Genomic DNA, 19,244 nt, shown 5'->3' on the forward strand with positions numbered 1-19,244 from the left:
ATGTTTAATAACTTAGTGTTTTTAAATTAGCCATTTCTCAGCTCCTTCAAAGCTTAAGTAGAAACCATTATTAAACGGGTGGAGAAGAAGGGGAGCACTACTTTTTAATTCCAAAATTGCTCCTTAACTCCAGAGGAAAAAGAGTTAGAAATTTTAATTATTTTCACTTATTTCAGTTGCAGTAAATTATGCTAGCAACCTATTTAAAGCACCTAAAAATAACTTCCTTCAAATTTTTCAGTCCAATGACTGCACGGTGATTAGCTTTAAAGTCAGTGTATTTCTAGCAAGTAGCCTGCAGAACCAGTGGAATATTACATTTTACATGGCTTTTATTACAGCTTTCAATTAAGAAGTCTAACATTACTGGAAAACACTGTTCTAATTACAACCTAAATCTTGCAACTCAGTATTCACAAAGAGCAAAAAAAAACTTATTATTAAAGGCTAAGACGTCCTGAAGGGCAAGATTCCATCCTTTGTAACAATCAGGCAACACTGAAGGCTCAAAGCACATCTATAAACATGTCTGAAATCTTTAAAAAGGAAAAAAAAAAATCCCAACACTGTACCACACACTGTGCTAAAGCGTGATTACTCTTCTGACTGGAATCACTAAACCTCACTTTTGATCAGCACTCCTGCTTTCCTCCTCCTTTTTACTACCTCACGTTGCAATGTGCATTCTTCAGTTATGAACCTTAAAAATTGCTGTACATATCCTACTTTCACAAATACTACCAAGCCTTATGTAATCTCACCATCACTTTAAGACATCTAATTCCTAAAAACACGTGAAAATAAAGATAAGTAGGAAATTCTTCCCTGTGTTTTTTCTTTTGGTGGGGGGTGGGGTGGGGGAACACACACTATACCCGATTAATCCATTCAGTTAGCGGATTAACAACAATACTCCACATTCTCCAAAGATGCTCCTTGTTTTCCACCTGATTTGCACTCTGATTAATAATGCAGAACACAGATTCACTGAAAGCCAGTGGAGATGTAGGACCAGATAAAACATAACCCACAAGAGTTTCCAGGATTATGAAGAATCTAGAGAAGAGAAAGTTACATAGGTAAGTTTTTAACTGAAGTTAGAAAGAAGGTGTAATAAAATCTTAGACTATGAGAAGCTTGTTTTTTAAAAAAACAAAAACACAGTAATCTTACTTCAGAACACATACCTCTCATCTGTTACACACTGTTCCAAGAGGTTATTATGGAAAGGCAGCTGAATTAAGAACAAAGCTGGTGTTCCCTTGTAAAAGAAAATTCAAGAGGTCAAAACCATCTATACTTGGAACAAATGAAATAGCTGACTGACTTAAATGTGTATCTTCTATACTTAACTGTAAGCCAGAAATGTGTATCTATCTACTATATTCAACTGTAAGCCAGAAGTCTGTAACCATTAAAAGCAAACTGTGGGAACTGTCAATTTTAACATTTCAAAATAAAAACTAGTTGTGAAAGGTCCCAATACTTCAGCAGAATATCTGTTATATTACAGCTGAAGCTAAAAACTTTCCTTTTTCAAAAGGTTATGAGTTATAGTACTTTGTCATTCTTGTTGCCTTGAAATGATACGCAATACAACAGGTAAGTATGCATTAATGCCAATACTGCATACTACAATTCCTTGAACAATTCCTTTGCTTAAAGTTTCAGTAAGACATCTTTCAGATAACCTTGAATCTTAAAAAAAAATCTGTCAGAGAATTATTTCAGACTTGCTAATGCCAAGACATTTAACAAAATATATTTATTATCTGCCAGTAAAAACTTCATCAGCCTTAATGAAGTGCTGACTTTAACTTTAGAGGCTTAAAAAAACCTCAAAAACAAAAAACAAAGATATCCTTGAGAATCGAGCTCTTAAGTCAGTTCTGCTACACAGAATTTATACCACTTGAGGCATTCACTTGCTCTGTCATATTCAGATATCCTCACAGATACTGGTCTGCTTTTAAGCCCTCCTTCTGCCTCCCTCCGAAAGAATTCCATGTACTCCCCAACTAAAAGTGTAAACAATTAGCTACTTGCACAGGCTAGACAGCTCCATGCCCTCTGCTGCTGCAAAATAAACCAGAAAATGCCTCTATCTGCTGTGACTAATGTAGAAGAGCTGATCACCCTTTGATTTTAAACAGCTCTAAACCACCTTAAAAAAATATCTGACTGCTAGCATGCCCCCCTCAATCTGTTTTGCTCCAATCAAAAATCTTATTTCTATCCTTTTCTCACAGGCTATTTTCTATAGTTTTCTAGATTACCCTCATCTAGTTTTCCCTTCCAATGCAGTACACAGCATTCAGTATAGAACTCCCATTAACACTCCTTAGGATTCAAACATAACGAGAGTATTTTTCTCTAATGCTGGATATCAGCTTTTTTTCTTTTTTTTTTTTTACTCTCCCCTTCTTTCTTTTAAGGTAGATTATGGTTGATATTTTCAGGAAATGACTTCTGATCATTTCCTGCAGTAACACTGTCTGGTAAGACATCGTTTTGTGTCTGTGCATTTGATTTTTCCTGAGTATAACACTTGTACCTTCACAGCGTTTTCCCAAAACTTTATTTTTCAGTATGTAACAAGTACTATACAGTTAGACTACTGTAGTTTCCTTGAAAATTATCTGCAACCTCTACAGTAAATCATGACATAAATAAAAGGAGAAAGTGTTTCATTCAGTATTTTCAGCACATCCCTATTTAGCTATAGACAGTTAAATTATTCACGAGAAGTCAGCGGCTCAAAACAGTGTGTTCTGGAAAGCAGAATAATATAAAATTTTCAAATGATCTGGATGTCATGACTTAAAGCTCTTTGTACATTTGCACATATGACTTCCTAATGACTAAGGATAAATAAGGGCAAAGATCTGGAAAAGAGTCACACTTACATTTAAGAGATCCATGTCAGCAATCTGATAAGCTGGTGATCCCAATACTTTGGGGGGCAACTCCTTAACAGTAATGTCAATGAGGGACTAAGGAAGGGAAAAAGAAAAAAACATATTTAAATACTAGGAATCTTAGGAAAGATATTTTTGTAACAGTATAAAATACTAGCAAAATTGTAACACGCGCTCCTCCAAGAGTCAAAAAAGAAAATCTATTGTAAAAGTAGCTATTCTTCGAAGCAAAAGGCTCTGTGAGAAGAATCACATATCCAATACGGTAAGCGCTGTTGATAGATCTAAAATGTTTTTTAAGAAACCCTTAAGGAACACTGTGTAATCTGATTACAATCGCCTAACTTAGTGAAGTTTTCACCAAAAAAAGTTGGCTCTTACGAGACAGTTCTGATATAAAAAAAAAAAAAAACATGCAGAAGACTGCCATCAAGTAGAATTCAGAAAAAACAAAAAGATAATGAGATTAAAAAAACACACATCTGACTTACCAGTATTTTCTGCATAGGAAGAGAATTTGATCTAACAGTGTTTTTTAAGGCCTGGAGCAACATAGTCAGTACCTCGGACCCTTGCTTTTCTTTCTTATTTCCTAGAACAATGTATATTTACAGTTACAGCAGAACAGACTAATAGTCACTCTGATCATCAACAAATACACAGGATTTGTTTCAGCTTACAGTGCATTATATTGCTATAAACATATGCCAGATACTTTACAGAATCAGATTATCAAGACTCCACTCTAAAGAGCAGTGTACTAAGTTTAAAGATAAAAAAAAGTTTTGTTATTAAAATTGAAAAACTTTCCTACCTTTAACATGGATACACTTGACTTTGACATGTTCAAAAATGCTGTGAAGTATTACTTCATCCAAGTAATATTTAGTACTGGATTTTTGCTATGCTTTTTAGTTATACCTTTCAGTGCAACAAAACTTCTGTATTAAGAATGTTCTGGACTTAAGGCCTTTATAGAGTAATTAAAAAATATGGAATAATTTAATCTCTTCACAGATGCATAAAGATGTTTATTATAAGACAAAAATCTAATTTAAAAGCGTAGCTGTAGTCACATAAGGAACAATTTATACTAATTTAAGATACTGAAAAATCTTAAATCTTTCCTCAATACAGAGGCTTGAGGTGGGATAATTTTTTTTGATATGGCAAAGCTTCTTAGAGTATGAAAAGCACAACTGCTCAAGCAATTGTAGTGCTTCTACATCTTCTTGCTTAAAAGACAAAACAGCTGTGGTCATATGGTACTGTGCCTTCGCTACTAAGCCTCACTGAATCAGATTTTTTTTTTTTTTTTTTTAGTAATAAAGATGGAGGCATCATGCAAAGATTAGCTTGTTTCTTTAAGAACAACTATCACCAGTGCCTAACAGATGGTCAACTACTAGCAAAAAGTCTAGTCTTATAAAAAATAAAACTAACTGGTCAGCAATAACCAATAAAAAAATACTTTTACCTGATTCAATAGCTGTTTTTACATATCCATTAATGTCCTTCCATATAATACTGAGCATAGAATCTGCAAGATAACATATTTCTATTCAGTTTGTAATAAAAACTTTGAACAGACACTGAAGTTAAAATACAAACTGTGTTAATCTACAGAGTTTAAGCCACAGCTCAATCTTTCAAACCTAGACAGATCAGTTCTATTAGGTAATGTCAGCACTGAAATACTACAGAATAATGGTTACTTTATGTTTTCCTGATCTTTTCTTGGAAACAATCTAGGGGAGAAAAAGAAAAATCTAACTTCACCATTAAATTCTTACCAGGAACCTCTTTTCCAATTGCAATGAAGCCATCCTGAACTGCATTTATAAGTATGCTGGCATGCTTACAAAAAAAAGAAGGGCTACTGATCAGCGGGTACTGAAGAGGCTCTACAAGAAGAACAAAACACACTCTGTAAATCTGTTATTTTGTGGTCTATTTTTAACACAAATCTTTTAAAAAAAAAAAAACAAGTATAAATATGCACTAAGTGTTTGATACAGTTGGAAACATTTTCTAACATTAAAGATGACAACTATCACCTTCAAATATTTCAAGCTTTTCATGCTAATGGACATCTTTATGTCTATTAACAGTAATTTCAGATTATACAAAAGTAATTTGAAAAATAACTCATATACCTAAACTGAGTACCAGCTTATTTTGCTTAGCAAAATTCAAAACTTCTGGGCCCCTCAAGAAGTGAAGCAGCATTTCGATTCCCAAAAGTTGAATGGAAGGAATTGCCACCATTCCTGCTGTACTAGAATTCAAGTTCATCCTTGGTGTGACTGGACTTCCAAATGGATAAGGACCTGGAAGGAGGGTTGAAAAATTACATTGTTGTATTGATGAGTATTTCATCTAGAATCAAACGAAAGATTCAGACCAAAGCCCCAAAGTTAACACTTAAAAAAAAAAAAAAATAATAATAATAATAATACAAGCTCGAAAGGACCTCTGACTATCAGACATTTAGTACAAACTCCCACTCCAAGTTAGGTTAACATCAATTATAAAAATATATTTTGAAAGCATACCTATCTTCCAAAGATCTCCAGGCCTTAAAAAAAAGTCTTTCCACGTAAGATGCTATTTTACAGCAACTACTACTAATTCTACTGCTACAAAAGCATTTCCATTACAACTTTCATATTCAAGTGTAAGAGATCCCAGATGCAAAGAATATTGAAGGATTTCAAAGAGGATTTTACAAAATTAAAATTAACTAGTTTTCCTGTTAAAAGGAACAACAAGAAGATTCACACATACAGGACACTCACACAATGTCCTTGAGGTTTCTAATTACAGCAACCTACAATTACATAAGGCCTAGACTCCTGGGTGTTTTATACAGTGAAGAAAAGCAGTTCCATAACTCTCACATTTAGATACACAGCTCAACTTGATAGTATTTAACACATATTTAAAGAATCAAAATTAAGGATTACTTATTCCCCAAAACTAGGGATTACCTATAGTGAAAATACTATAGAACTGAAAATGGTGTATACAATAGTGCATATACAAACAAATATGAAGAAACAGAGTTTCATATTGAGTATCAAGGCTCCCTCACCAAAAGCAACACAATTCAGGGCATTAAAAACTAGACTTCAAAAAAAAAATGATTAGTGTGATTTTGTAAAATTATGACTGCAAACAGTCTATTAGCTAATGTAAGTCACATCTCTCAGATGGACATGCAATATTCTAAATATTGTTTTCATTACTAATGTATTGTAAGTGAAAAAGTGTAAGAGTCTTTAGTCCCTTCTGAAATATAGTGGGAAGGGGGCTTGTGTTTTAATACCTGATTTCTGTGTAGAGTTTGCTGAGGCTAAACTCTGGTTGGCTGGTCCACGTGAAGGTGTTCCTTGCAACACAGCATAAGAATCTAGACTTAGAGTACTTTGGATTAATGGTACACAAACCTGAAAAGACACCAAACCTCAGTGACAAATGACACAAACAAGCAGTTAAAAAGCTAAGTTTCAATGGAGACTACTACTGTTCACAGTATCAGTGTTTCCAGAATTTCTGGGTACTTCACAGAATCACAGTATGGTTGAGATTAGAATGGCCCTCAGGAGATCTAGTCCAACACCCCTGCTCCAGCAGGATCACCTAAAGCAGGACCATGTCCAGATGGGTTTTGAATATCTCCAAGGAAGGAGACTCCACAACCTCTCTGGACAACCTGCCCCCATGGTTCTGTTCACAGATCCTCAGAGGAGGAAAGTTTTCTTATGTTCAGAGGGAACTGCTTGTGTTTCAGTTTATGCCTGCTGCCTCTTGTCATATTGCCAGGCACCACTGAAAAGAATCTGGTCCCATCCTCCTTTCATCCTCCTTCAGATATTTATACAATTGATAAGATCCCCCTGAGCTTTCTCCAGGCAGAGCAGTCCCAGCCCTCTCAGCCTTTCCTCATAGGAGAGAGGCTCTAATCCCTCAATCACTTTAGTAGCCCTTTGCTGGACTCCTGAAAGCTAGATTAAACCAAACTTATTGCAAAACTGACGTAACTGTACTATAATTAAAGGTAAATGAACCCCCCCCCTTCTCTCACCTTCTGAAGTTTAATTTAATGAAATTCATAAACATCATAGTAACATTTTATTCATTCCCACTATAAAGTGAATACCAACATTGTCAAATTTTCTATCAAACAATTTCCAGAACAAGCGCAACTACCACTATTAAAGTCAACTCAACTACCTAAGCACTGCTTAAACGTCTTCTAAACCTTCAAATCCATAGTAAACAGAACACAGAAACCTTCACTCAGGTCTATCCCGTTTGAACAAGGGAGAAATTAGCTTGCACATTATAGTCAATGATGACTCTTGGAAGTATTATCTAAGTATTATTTCAAGTCAGCACAGGCCAGAATAATTAGTGTTTCAGGAAGACAAAATATAAACATTAATCCCCTTGCCCCTCCAAGTCACACACATCTCAGAACAACTTTTACAACAAATATTTCCATTACTGTCAAATACAGTATTAAAAAGTTGGTCTCTGTTCTGTGCATAATACACTTGGGAGCACTTTATTTTCCTTACTTTTAACTTCTGCTTGCATCTTTATAAAATAGACAACATAATACAAGATTGTACACATTACCAACTGACTAGAGCAGACATGAGTGCTACATCTGCTCAGACGTAAACACTCCTTTCAGTATTCCACGTATTTGCTGACAGTTCGATAAACATGAAGTTGAAGGCTTTCACAATATTTTTGTGGATAGACTATCATAATAGTTTGTTCTTCACCTTGTTCACTGGATGTTCCTTTGGAAAGGCAAAGCAGTGCCGGATTGATTGCAAATTGTACAGAAAAGTAGACCTGGATCATTTTTCTACATTGTGTTCTAAATATTTTGCATTCTTTTCGGTATGTTTTCCTACAGCAGACTTTGCAAAGTACATACTTCCACAGAGAAAGGACAAATCTACGACTGTGCACTGAGCAGAGATTTTCACTGAGGTATTCACATGACATGCAGATATGCTTTCAATTCTTAGAGCTTTAAAAAGATTGCAACTACAGCCCCAAATACTCCTTCCACACAGAATATATGCATGTGTAGCATACATATGCATATAAGCCAGACTTAGTCCCTTACAACAGCTTCATTTTAATACTAAACTAGGGAACGACAAAAGGTTTATAAAAATGTATATGAGAGAGAAGACATAGCTTCACACACTCAACACAGCCTAAATAACTACTTTTTTTTTTTTTTTTTTTTTTACCTGTTCAAAGTTGGCAGGCAGCTGCGGTCCCAGTCTCATAAGTAAATACCACCAGACCTCCAGTTTTGTCAGTGCCAAAGCCTCTGTTCTCACATGGATAGAGCTCAGTGGCTGCATTAGCAATTTCAGCCTTTTAGCACTGCACAAGATATCTCGAGGAAAAAAGAAATCGGTATTTAAGTAATGCAATTAAAATTTGATTTGCAGAGCAAAAAAATTTTTAAACCACGTCTCTTCCTAATGTATTTCAGCTTAAAATACAATGAGTAACATTTTTTGAATATACCTTATGTATACAGCAATCTTTCTGACCTTTTTTATTACTCTAGAGGCTTTATGAAATGACTCCAGAAATAGCAGGTATTTCTTTTCAATATCAGGACTGACATGAAGCCTGCTGAATACTAATGTAAACATGGGAGAATGATATCCACTTATGCTTGATAATTTAAAGAAACTAGAAAACCAATAATATAATGTGTACACACATTACTACTGAATGAGACTGAATGATTTTAAAGTATACTGAAGTCACAAATGATAATTTACCATTGAAGCATTTATAATGAGTTACAGATTACTTAAATTTATCTTCCTATCATGTAGGAATAGCAAAGAAAGTCTGGACAGAAGTTTGAGTACTTGGATAAAGTTGAGCAAAGAGGAGAAACTTTTAGCCAATTCAGCTGCAACAGAACACATCCCTCTGCAATTAACACAAAACTGCTCAGACTGCTTTTGCAGTACATAATTATTTGTATTAGGACACAACACAAATGACAGTAACACCACGTATTTTTTTTTAGAACTACAGCAGTCTTAAGCATTGGTTTTATTGAATTAGCTGATACAATGAAATACCTATAAAATAATGTTTTTTCTTCTGTTTCACTGCTGTTTGGCTCAAGCTGTTATAAAATAAGGTTTGTTAATTTCTCCTGGCAGCAAAATTAGAACTGATCAAATAAAGTCAGTTCTCAAAAGAAAATAAGAAAAAGCGTATTTTAATTTTGCTTATGTATAAGCATATACAGTTGAGCACTATCAAACTGAGGAAAAAATGCACTCTCTTCCATTTAGGTAATGTGATGACAGACAAAACAGTTCAGGTGTTAGCTTTTTGTTTTTAAAACTACCTGGATTTAGAGCAAAATTATCTATTAGACTCTTCCATGCAATGAAGGCTATTTTCTTTACCACTGGTGAGCCACTACGAAATCCAAGTTCCTCCAGCTGCAGCAATGAGTTAATAAAACTTCCACTACGATGCAGAGTCTGAAGATAAAGATGTTCACAGAGTTAAGATATTTATGCTGTCAAAATCTACAATCATGAATTCTTAGGGAAGTAAACTTACTGCTTTTCTACTCACCTTGCCAAGCAGTTTCACAAATAGTGGCCATAATTTCAACACATAAGTCTCATTTTTTGTAGAGAACAATTTTTGAAGTTCTGAAATTAATTTCTGCAAAAAAAAAGAAAAATATTTTTGGCAAGGCACATACTCTAAAAACTATGTATTGTATTCACAACTCTTTGAAGATCACAAACAATTTGAAATTAACCATATTATTTGTAGATCAGAAAGATACAGTTCTGCACCATGCAGCATTTGCCAGTAAATTGCCAAACTTAGCCTCACCCTAAAAAAATAATCAAATGTTAGCAAACAGGTAGTGTTGGATGTTAAGCATAACACAATGGGCTTCCACAAGTATGCTGGCAACAAGATCACCACGGAAAACACAGTGTTATTGCTGAATAGGGTGGGAACCTTTTGAAGGATGTGGAAAATGCTGAGGTACTCAGTGCCTTCCCTGCCTCCACCTCTGCTGGCTAGGTCTGCTCTCAGGTCTTCAACATCTCTCTCCTATAACCTTTGCTCCTAGGCACAAAGATACAACATACGGTGAAGAACTGAGCTGGGGATCACTTAAGAAAACTACACACAAAAGTCCAGCGAGCTGTACAGTGTGCATCCAAAGGTGCTGAGGAAGTTGACTGATGACCCCATGAGGCCACTCTATCATTTCTGGAAAGGTCATAGCAATTAAGAGAGGGTCTCATAGACAGAAGGAAAAATAAAGACAATGTTACGCCAACCAGCAAAAGAAAAAAAAAAAAAGCAACGGGTAAGATCTGGGGAATTACAAGCTAACTAAGCCAGCTTCAGTGCCCAGAAAAATAATGGAGCAAGTTCCCATGGAAGCCATTTTCAAGTACATGAACAAGAAGGTCCCTACAAGCAGCCAGCAGTTTTATCACGAGCAAATGCTTTTCCAGCCTGACTGACTGCTATGAGAAAATGACTGGCTCTGCAGACCCAGGGATGCATCAGAAGTTCTGCATCCAACTCTAGCACATTTTTGACACAGTATTCTCTAGTGCCCTTGTAGCCAAATGGGGAGATACAAACTAGTCAGACAGATTACAAGAGGTGTGTATGAACTGTCAGGCTCAAAGATCCAAGGTCAAGTTCAGGGCCCAGCTTGTACACAGCACTCATCAGGGGTCAACACTGGAGCCAAAGTGATTTAACACCACCAGTGACCTGGACGATGGCATGGTACACACCCCCAGCATGTTTGTCACTGACACCAAGCTCGGCAGAGAAAACACTGGTTGGAGCACTGACGGGTAGGGTTCCCATTCAGAGGGACCTCAACAAGCCTGAAAAATGGACTGACAGGAACCTCACAACCTACAATAGGGATATAAGGAAGAAGCCAGACACTTCTCAGAGGCACTTAAGGAAAGGACTGGAGGAAACAGTCACAAGTTTCAACAAGGCAAATTCCAATTGGACAAAAGGGGGAGGGAAAAAACAAATAAAAAAAACAACACAAAGAAACCACACACCCACACAACACTTTTTAAATAGTGAAGCGGTTAAGTACTGGAACAGGCTGCACAGAGATGCTGCAGGATTTCCATTCTTTAAGATGTTCAAACACCATCTGGACAAAGCCATGAGCAACCTAATCTAACTACCCCTGCTTTGATCAGGAAGCTGGGATAGATAACATGGGTCACTCCCATTCTAAGGTTTTTTTTTTTTTTTTTTTTCTTTTTTTTTTAAATAACAGTTTGGTAAACTAAATTCATTTTAAGAGGCAACAAAGTTTAATGATGCTATGTCTGATTAAGGCTATCAAGACAGGTGCTTGAAGGTCATTTTAAAAAGGCAGGTTATCATCCTGATCAATGATTTATATCAGAAACCTTTTTTTAAACAGTGGTCCTATAACTACATTGTTATTACCTTCACTTTTTCCCGTCAAAACTGTTATCATGTAGTTGCTGCTAATGCACAGTGACAGCAAAAAGCTACTTGAAAAATCTCTACCTATATTATTAAAAGATAACCAGTGCTGTTGCCTTTAGAACAGAGAGAAGGCACATTTCCACTTACTGTGGTCATTAGGTGTTCAGTGACAGCTGCTACCTCCTGCTGTTTCTGAAGCAGCAGTGGCATGCCCATCTCCAATGCAGTGGCACCTCGTAACTGCACCTTATGAGCTGAATGCACGACCAGAGGAATAATTAATTTTGCCCACCTCACAGCCTCTTCTCCCATTTGGGCTGGCGCCTGCTCCATTAAGCTGAATTCAAAAAGAACACAGTAATTCAGATGTCCCTTTCAGCAGGGGAGCAACAAACTGACATTTATAGTTGTCCTTCTTATTCTATTACAACATTTTAGGCAAATTTAGCACAATAATTCAAAGTCTGAAAGAAACATACAACCACTTCATCATTAAGGACCAAGTACAGTTTGCAAATTAACCATTCCTTACACGTCTCATGCAGACCTGATCAGGTCCAACTGGCTACATGTGCTGATACCAATATATGCAGCACACACTTGCACAGAGCCAAAATAGATTCATCCTTCATAAATAATTCGTAAGTATCCTTATTTCATTCTTGCTGTAGTGCTTAGTTGCCTGACCACAGTAAGACAAAAAAATAATCAGTATGTTTACACAATCCCACACTGAAGCTGATTGGGCTTTCAGAACCACAAGTACCTGGTATGTATTCAAACTTGTCTTTAGAAAGAAGGTTGCCTCTCTGTAAGAGAGAGAAATTCCCAGGTGTTTTCTGTGGCCCAGACACACCAAATCCCTAACACTATAGCTAAAGAAATGTCTTGCCACATTAAGGAAGATTGCTGCCTCTCAGCAATTTTGTTCAAGAAAACGGTTCACATTTTTGAGGTGAAGGCTGAGGACAACATTTTTCAATTAAATTTGCCATCAGCCTAAGGGACTTCTGAACTATAGTATCCTCTTACCAATGGCGTCACTCAGCCCAAGATCCAATAACTGTTTAAAATTTATTTTTAAGTACAACCTATTCTGGAGAGTAACAATCTTTTTTTCTGTAATCCTACAGAAGCATATGAAACTGTTAATAAAATGTGCAACTTTCAGAAGTAATTCTGTACTGCATCTCAGATTTGCAAAAAGAGAGATGAAAGAGCAGTTATCTAGATGCCAAAAACTGCTAAACACCAAGTAAATGAAAAAAGCAATACCTAATTTCTCAGCTATAGAAATCTCATGCATTAAAATAGACAGGAGAAAACAAGCCAGTTACCACAGTAACTATATTTTTCTTAGAAACGTATTTGCTATTCAAGATAGATGCATATAGTTCAAGAATTTTTTTCCCCTGACAGAACTTAAAGATTTAAGCTTAACACATTTACTATAAAAAACTGAGTTAATTCAAAACAAAAAAATCTATTATTTTGACCATTTTGCCAAAGCTGACCAAAAGAATGCATTCTTCAGTATTAGACTAAAATGTTGGCTTTGGAATTAAACGGTATTTCAACAGTGTTATGAGGAACAGTGGAGTGATAAATTTGTAAAACACTGATGAGAATACATTTTTCAATGTAAATCCTTCCATATGAGAGCTGAAAACTTCTCAGCTTGACTTTGAAAAAGAAAACTAGAACATGAAAAGAACATGACTTGCGAAGTTTAAGTGAGGCTTCGGGAATAATTTAGCATTCCTAATAAGCCATTAAAAATGAAAGCAATTAAAGTTCATCTGAACGCTGACTACTTTTACTTTGTGTCAGATTCAGTAGTGTCACTCTCATTAACGGAATATTTTGCAGATGAAATGGTTCAAGAGTCTAGAAAAAGGCCAGAAACAGTATTTCATACAATTTCACTCTGTTGCACTGGCTATAATAGAAAGCATTACAGAAAAAAAAATCTGATGTATTTAACAATTCAAAGATCATTGCAAGTATTATCATGAGAATATTTTAAGTCACTAAGATTTTGTTTCAATATTTTCCAGAAACCTAGGCATTTACTTTAACATTTAATATTGCAGTGCACATACCGTATAACAACATTCAGTGCTTCATATTCAACAACCATAGAATGTACATCTCCTTTAGTAAGTATCGTTTCCAGAGTAGAAATGATGCTGGACACCTGAGGAAACAGTATCAGAGCAAGCACTGTATTAATGCGACTAGATTTTCCTGGGTCCAGTTAAGATTAGAAATCTAAGAAAACTAAAGTATTTGCAAATGTTTCTCTCCTACGCAGCTTCACCATCGGGGTCTAATACAATAGCTAAGCTCATGTTGCAGCTTTTCCATTAAGTGCAGCAAAAATTTGTGAACTCTTTTCTCTCCACAGCTATTCATGTTTTAAAAATTTCTAAAAACTTAATATAACTGAGCCCTCTCCTTGTCTGTCAAATTTGGTGGAAAATGGCCTTTGACTCAACAGGTAGAGAGTGACCAAGAAGTATCATTAAGCCTCACTTCCTTCGGAAACCAGGGGAAGAAGGCGGGGTGTGGAAATCTATGAAACTTAACTTACCTCCTTTCCAACAATTTCAGAAGGAAATGTCTGCTTGGAGATTACCCAAAGTGCTCGAGTGCGAGTGTTTTTGTCTGAAGTTTTTACAGCAATGCCGTTCACTGTTGAAAGCAACTCTTGTATTTCCGTTGCTGAAATCAGAATTAATAGCACTCAAATTCTGTTTGTGTAACTATAATCAACTTCTCAGCAAATTTCAGGTCATTTTGCTCAGCTGATAAATACTAAAGCAAGGAGATCCATACAACTAAAGCTTGCGGAAGTCACACTTTAATGCTTAAACATTACTCCAGCAATTTCTGTAAATTCCTTTTAAGACAATTAGCAAGAATGAGCAAAAAAATTGATAATTACATTAATAGTATGTATATATCTATAGAACCATATGAAATCACAAAGTCATAAAATTTTATCTAAAAAAAAGCTAAAGATCATTTTTTTTAATTACTTTTCTTCATTTCAAGTGAATTCAGCAGCACTTTGTCCAGTCAATTTCACTGCCATGCTGACATACACAATTCATTAAGGACTATAAGAGGTTTTATTATTTAAAAAAAAAAAAAAAAAAAAAAAAAAAAAAAAAAAAAAAAAGTAAAGCAAAGCTCAAACTGAGGTAACAGCAAGCTGATTACAAAGAAGAGCAAGATAAACAAAGCACTTAAACACAACTAAGAAGAGCTAGAAAGTCATTTATTTATTTCAAATTCAGATTGAATAAAGCCTGATTTCTTATGAATTTGAGTTTCCTGGGTAAATGATCTCAGAAGCATAAGCTCACATATAGCCCCTTCCTCAGAGTTATGTACAGTTCTTGCCTGAACTCCCTGTCCACCTATTTTCAGGACTTAATTATCTCTGAAACCTCAAGTTCTCTAGCAAAACTGACTACAATTGACCAACTGTTTAAAAAAAATTATAGGAGAGAAGAAAGGGACTATACAGACATTATTATAGATGTCCCATTCCCACAGGGCATCAGGAAGTTTGACTATGAGGAAAGCAGGACACATTCTTCAGAAAATATGAGAAGAATTGAGGCAAAGAATCAGTTTCAGTAAGCAGAATGGCAGTGTCCTTTCAAACATGTGAAAACAAAAAATCCTGTTTGCACATCTATATATCATAGGATGCTGCTCAGTCTTTCCCAAGGTTAAGTTTTTCCTCTACTAAAGATGATTCTAGTGCATTTATCCAAAAATCACTCAGCATTCATCAGAAAGAGAATGGGAGCACAGAATAGACAGTATGCCATTTGTCATTCTTAACAGTTACTACAGGTTCAGCACTATCAAGGTACCAGGCAACAGCTGATTTACACTACTTTCCTTTGCGTGCCCCTGAAAGGCAATCTTAGCTTAACCATCTTTCGCTACCGCATAACCTGCATACCTACCACACACTAAATCTAAAGGTGCGCACACAAAGATTGCAGGTCATCCCACACAGAGTGGCTTTTGATCCTGTTACTGCAAATGAATATGCCTGACCACTGGAACATGTAACAGCTACTGCCTGAAGATCAGCCAACTTAGACATTAGCTCTCCTCCATTAACACATCCGGTTTTGGTTTTTTTCTTCTTTCTTTTAAAACCTTGATGCATTCCCTCTCATTCTCAGCAGCAAAAAAAAAAATTGTTAAAAGGGTTTAGTGCTTTTTAGTAATTTAGATCATAAAGTTCTGAAATCTTTTAAATTAGTTCAATTTGAAGGACTCTACCAGCACAACATTTAAGAGACCACACCAATGTGACAAGCTAGAACTAAGGGATTTAAAAAAATAAAATAAAACCAACCAACCAAAAAAAAACCCTATTACTAAAGCTCCCTGTATTCCACACACACACACACACACACACACACACACACACACACACACACACGTGTCCATCGTTTTTGCATTGTGGAATTAGTAATGAAAAAAAGATGCCAAGAAATCCAAATTATAGAACCTAAATGATACCAAAGTGTTCACTGAAATTGAAAATTAGTACAACAGTATTAGTGTTGCAGCATGGAAATCCATTTTGTGCAATAAATTGTAATGTAATTAGTGAACTGCTCACACTGCTTAATGCTAGAGACAAAACTACTGTACCCCTTGGGAACCGTAAATATAGTCAAAACTAAAGTATATGGTAATAGAGAAATAACAAAAGAGCTCTGCTATATTTTTTTAATCACCAAATATGTGAAAGTTTTAGTTTGCTTACCAGATAATTCAGATGTAATCTTCGAATTAAAAACACAAAATCCTAAGACCTGTAATGCTGCATTACTTAGCTCCAAGTTTTGACTAGAAATGTGTGCCTGAAAAAATAAATTAAAGTCGCAAGTCACAGAAGTGGCTAAAAAGTTTTAACTGTCTTAATTCCAACACTTCTGCCTAATGAATAGAGCTGTCAAAACAGAATGTGTGATGGAAAATATACACTATAGTAAAGGCATCCTATTTATATACAACCCAAATTACTGAAAGAATTTGGGGTTCTCAAGATATTTTTACTCTCTAAATTACAGACATCTTTGCTTAAGTATGTGCTATTTCTTTTCTGTGCATGTACTACTACCTAACTCTCCAATTATTATTAAACATCAGGACAGTATATAAACAGGAATTTTTTTTAAAAAGTGGCTAAAACAACAGCCTTTACAGCTTTAAGATTTACTTCATATTCCAGTTCCCCAAAGTGTTTCTAAGGACAGGCAGAACATGCTGTGCTGTGCTGTCAAATTTGATTTTTCAGAAAAGGTGCAGTAAGAATGCATCCAAGATTCTCAAATTTATTTCTCTACAGTAATTCTTATAACATGAAGGAAACAATTTACCAACAAGCCCTTACTGCTATGTTACTAGCTCAAATTAGCATTACATGAATTCAAATTCAAGTCTGGCCAGGTATCATGACCACCTAAACAAACCTTTGGTTCGTTTATTAAAATAAACTGCAGAAAAATCTTGTGGAAAAGACATACCTTCAACACTTTGCAAAGTCGAGAAAAGTGTCTTCTAACTTCTGCAGTGAATTCTTTGCCCTCCCCACCAGTCAAGCGACTTCAAGAAGAGAGGAAAATAAGCAACATTCACGAATGTTAAATGTGGTGTTAATATAGATTTCTTCTTATACACAATCCATTAACTGGTCTAAAATGGTGATTATAGGACAGTTTTTTTTTTTTTTTTTACTTAGAAAACTAAAAAAAAATTACTAGGAAAAAAAACAAATCCACTAATCACCATGGAATTAGTCTGTCATAATGGTAAAACATATGTATCCTAACATATTAGAAAAAGTGAAACGACTAATGACCCATTTTGTGTATGAAGCATAGAAGACATTTAGGAGTTTCCTCTTTTGTCATCTTTGACAAAAACATTACAAGTTAATGGAAAAACTTCCTGTGACTACTGAAAGTTAAATAAAATTTTACATAGCAATATAACAAGCTAAAACCACATATACTCAAAAAAAAAAGTTTTAGAATGCAGAAGCCTGATAGCAGAAAGATTCTGTTTTCACAACTAACAGCAAGAACTTCCCACAACATCCATAAAGGAGAGTTAGTGTTTCCCTATAAAGTGTTAATAATCAGTTTCGCATTGCGAGAAACAAACTTATCGCGTGTAGTTATTGAAAGACAACCCCAGAATTTTCTCGTTGTTGTGGTATGATCCTTAGATTAGGATATTAGTTCCAATCAGCTCTTACTAGAGACCTGTAAACTCTTATACAGGGAGCAGAATCACTGATACTCAAGCATTTATGGTTTAGGGAGTTACTGGAAAGGAAAAGACAGGGACTCAAGGAAGATCAAGCGATAATGCTTTGCACGTGCTAACAGATGTGAAGAACCCTGGTGAAAGTGGGACCTGATGGTTAACGGGCACTTTTAAGGGAGCAAAACGTAATTAAAAGAACACATGACCACTCCAAAATTAGGAAAAACTAAGTCTAGGAGCTGCAATCACAGCGGTCAGTGCTCCGCTCCACGAGGCGCGCCAGGCCGCCCCCTCGGCGCGGGCGGGCGGCCGAGGCCTGGCGGGCGCCGCCGTCCCCTCAGGCGGCGCGGCGCGGCCACCCACCCCCCCGCGGGCCGCGCTCACTTGACGACTGTGAGGTGCGCGTCGGTGAGGTCCCCCGGCGGCGCGGACGGGTCCTCCAGGGTCTCGAGCAGGGGCAGCAGGCTGGGGGCGGCGGCGGGCGCGCTCATGGCGGCGGCGAGCGGGGTGAGAGGAGGGGGGAGGGCAACGGGCAGCCCCGCGCCGCAGCCGCCGCCGCACGCCCCGCGCCGTCTCACGGGCTAAGATGGCGGCGCGCGGGACGCGGCGCCGCGCGAACCCGGGCTGCGCTCGCCGGAGCCAATGCGGGGCGCGGGGAGGCGGAGCTCGCGGCCGAGCCGGAGAACATCGAACGGCGCCCGCCGCACCACGTGCCTTTGCCCGCTCGCAGCGGAGCGCCGAGCGATGGATCGCTTCCCCGCGCCTTTCGGGCCCCGCCCCACGCCACACCACGCCTCCGCCGCCGATTGGTCGCGGCGGCCCTGGGAGGCGGGGCGTGGCCCCAACGGTCGGCCGGCGCGCGCCGTGGGGGGGCCGCTGCTCTTACCTGAGCTCTCCTCAGCGCTCCTCTTGTCACGCAGCGCCTGCCTCTCGCGGCTTGGGGGGCTCCTCGGGGTGCTCACACAGAGTCCGAGCCTTGTCTGACTCCAAGCTTTTATTATTATGATTTTAACTCGAGTGGCGTGGTGCGCAACTGGCCACCGCTTCTGTAACCTCTCGGAGCGGGCGTTCGACCCGCCCGTCCTTCACAGAGGGGTGATGTGCGCATCATGCGTGTTTGTGACTGAGATGGTTTTTCCAGAGCTGCTCGGGTGTTAGGGCTGTGCTTCCGCGCCGCGGCAACATTATCTGCCCAAACCTAAAGTTCCTAGCTAGGCGGATGAGAGTGTGAAGCGGCTCGCTGGGCAGCACCACCGCCTCTTGCAGTCGTCTCTGGCACAGCCGTGGAGAGGCCGAGCTCCCCTCGCACCTGCAGGAGGGACTGGAGTTCTAAAAAGCAGAAAAAAAGCCAGTTTAACGAAACGTGCTCTGGCACGTTTTCACCGAGTTTTTAAGCTCCCCTGTCGGACTGTGTGATAAAGCATTGCATAAAAGTGACTGGAAGCTGGTGGTTTTCACCTGCGGTCAGTG

The 19,244-nt window shown here is 37.7% G+C and overlaps 1 protein-coding gene across 1 annotated transcript in view; it reads right to left on the minus strand.

The window, feature by feature from the left end:
* Nucleotides 1–18,322, minus strand: part of RIF1 (replication timing regulatory factor 1) — a 35,736-nt gene extending 17,414 nt beyond the window's left edge. Inside the window, exons 1-17 of the mRNA XM_062578632.1 lie at nucleotides 18,159–18,322; nucleotides 17,030–17,108; nucleotides 16,267–16,363; nucleotides 14,056–14,186; nucleotides 13,565–13,659; nucleotides 11,610–11,799; nucleotides 9,570–9,662; nucleotides 9,334–9,472; nucleotides 8,198–8,349; nucleotides 6,247–6,367; nucleotides 5,075–5,248; nucleotides 4,712–4,822; nucleotides 4,396–4,458; nucleotides 3,410–3,510; nucleotides 2,907–2,993; nucleotides 1,188–1,261; nucleotides 876–1,056 (exon numbers count right to left, since the gene is read on the minus strand). Coding sequence (XP_062434616.1) covers nucleotides 876–1,056; nucleotides 1,188–1,261; nucleotides 2,907–2,993; nucleotides 3,410–3,510; nucleotides 4,396–4,458; nucleotides 4,712–4,822; nucleotides 5,075–5,248; nucleotides 6,247–6,367; nucleotides 8,198–8,349; nucleotides 9,334–9,472; nucleotides 9,570–9,662; nucleotides 11,610–11,799; nucleotides 13,565–13,659; nucleotides 14,056–14,186; nucleotides 16,267–16,363; nucleotides 17,030–17,108; nucleotides 18,159–18,265 — 1,995 coding nt within the window. The 5' untranslated portion in view covers nucleotides 18,266–18,322. The remainder of the gene's footprint in view (nucleotides 1–875; nucleotides 1,057–1,187; nucleotides 1,262–2,906; nucleotides 2,994–3,409; nucleotides 3,511–4,395; nucleotides 4,459–4,711; nucleotides 4,823–5,074; nucleotides 5,249–6,246; nucleotides 6,368–8,197; nucleotides 8,350–9,333; nucleotides 9,473–9,569; nucleotides 9,663–11,609; nucleotides 11,800–13,564; nucleotides 13,660–14,055; nucleotides 14,187–16,266; nucleotides 16,364–17,029; nucleotides 17,109–18,158) is intronic.
* Between the last annotated feature and the right edge of the window lie 922 nt (nucleotides 18,323–19,244).

Source organism: Rhea pennata, chromosome 6 (genome assembly GCF_028389875.1).
Source record: "Rhea pennata isolate bPtePen1 chromosome 6, bPtePen1.pri, whole genome shotgun sequence".
NCBI classification, from domain to species: Eukaryota; Metazoa; Chordata; class Aves; order Rheiformes; family Rheidae; genus Rhea; species Rhea pennata.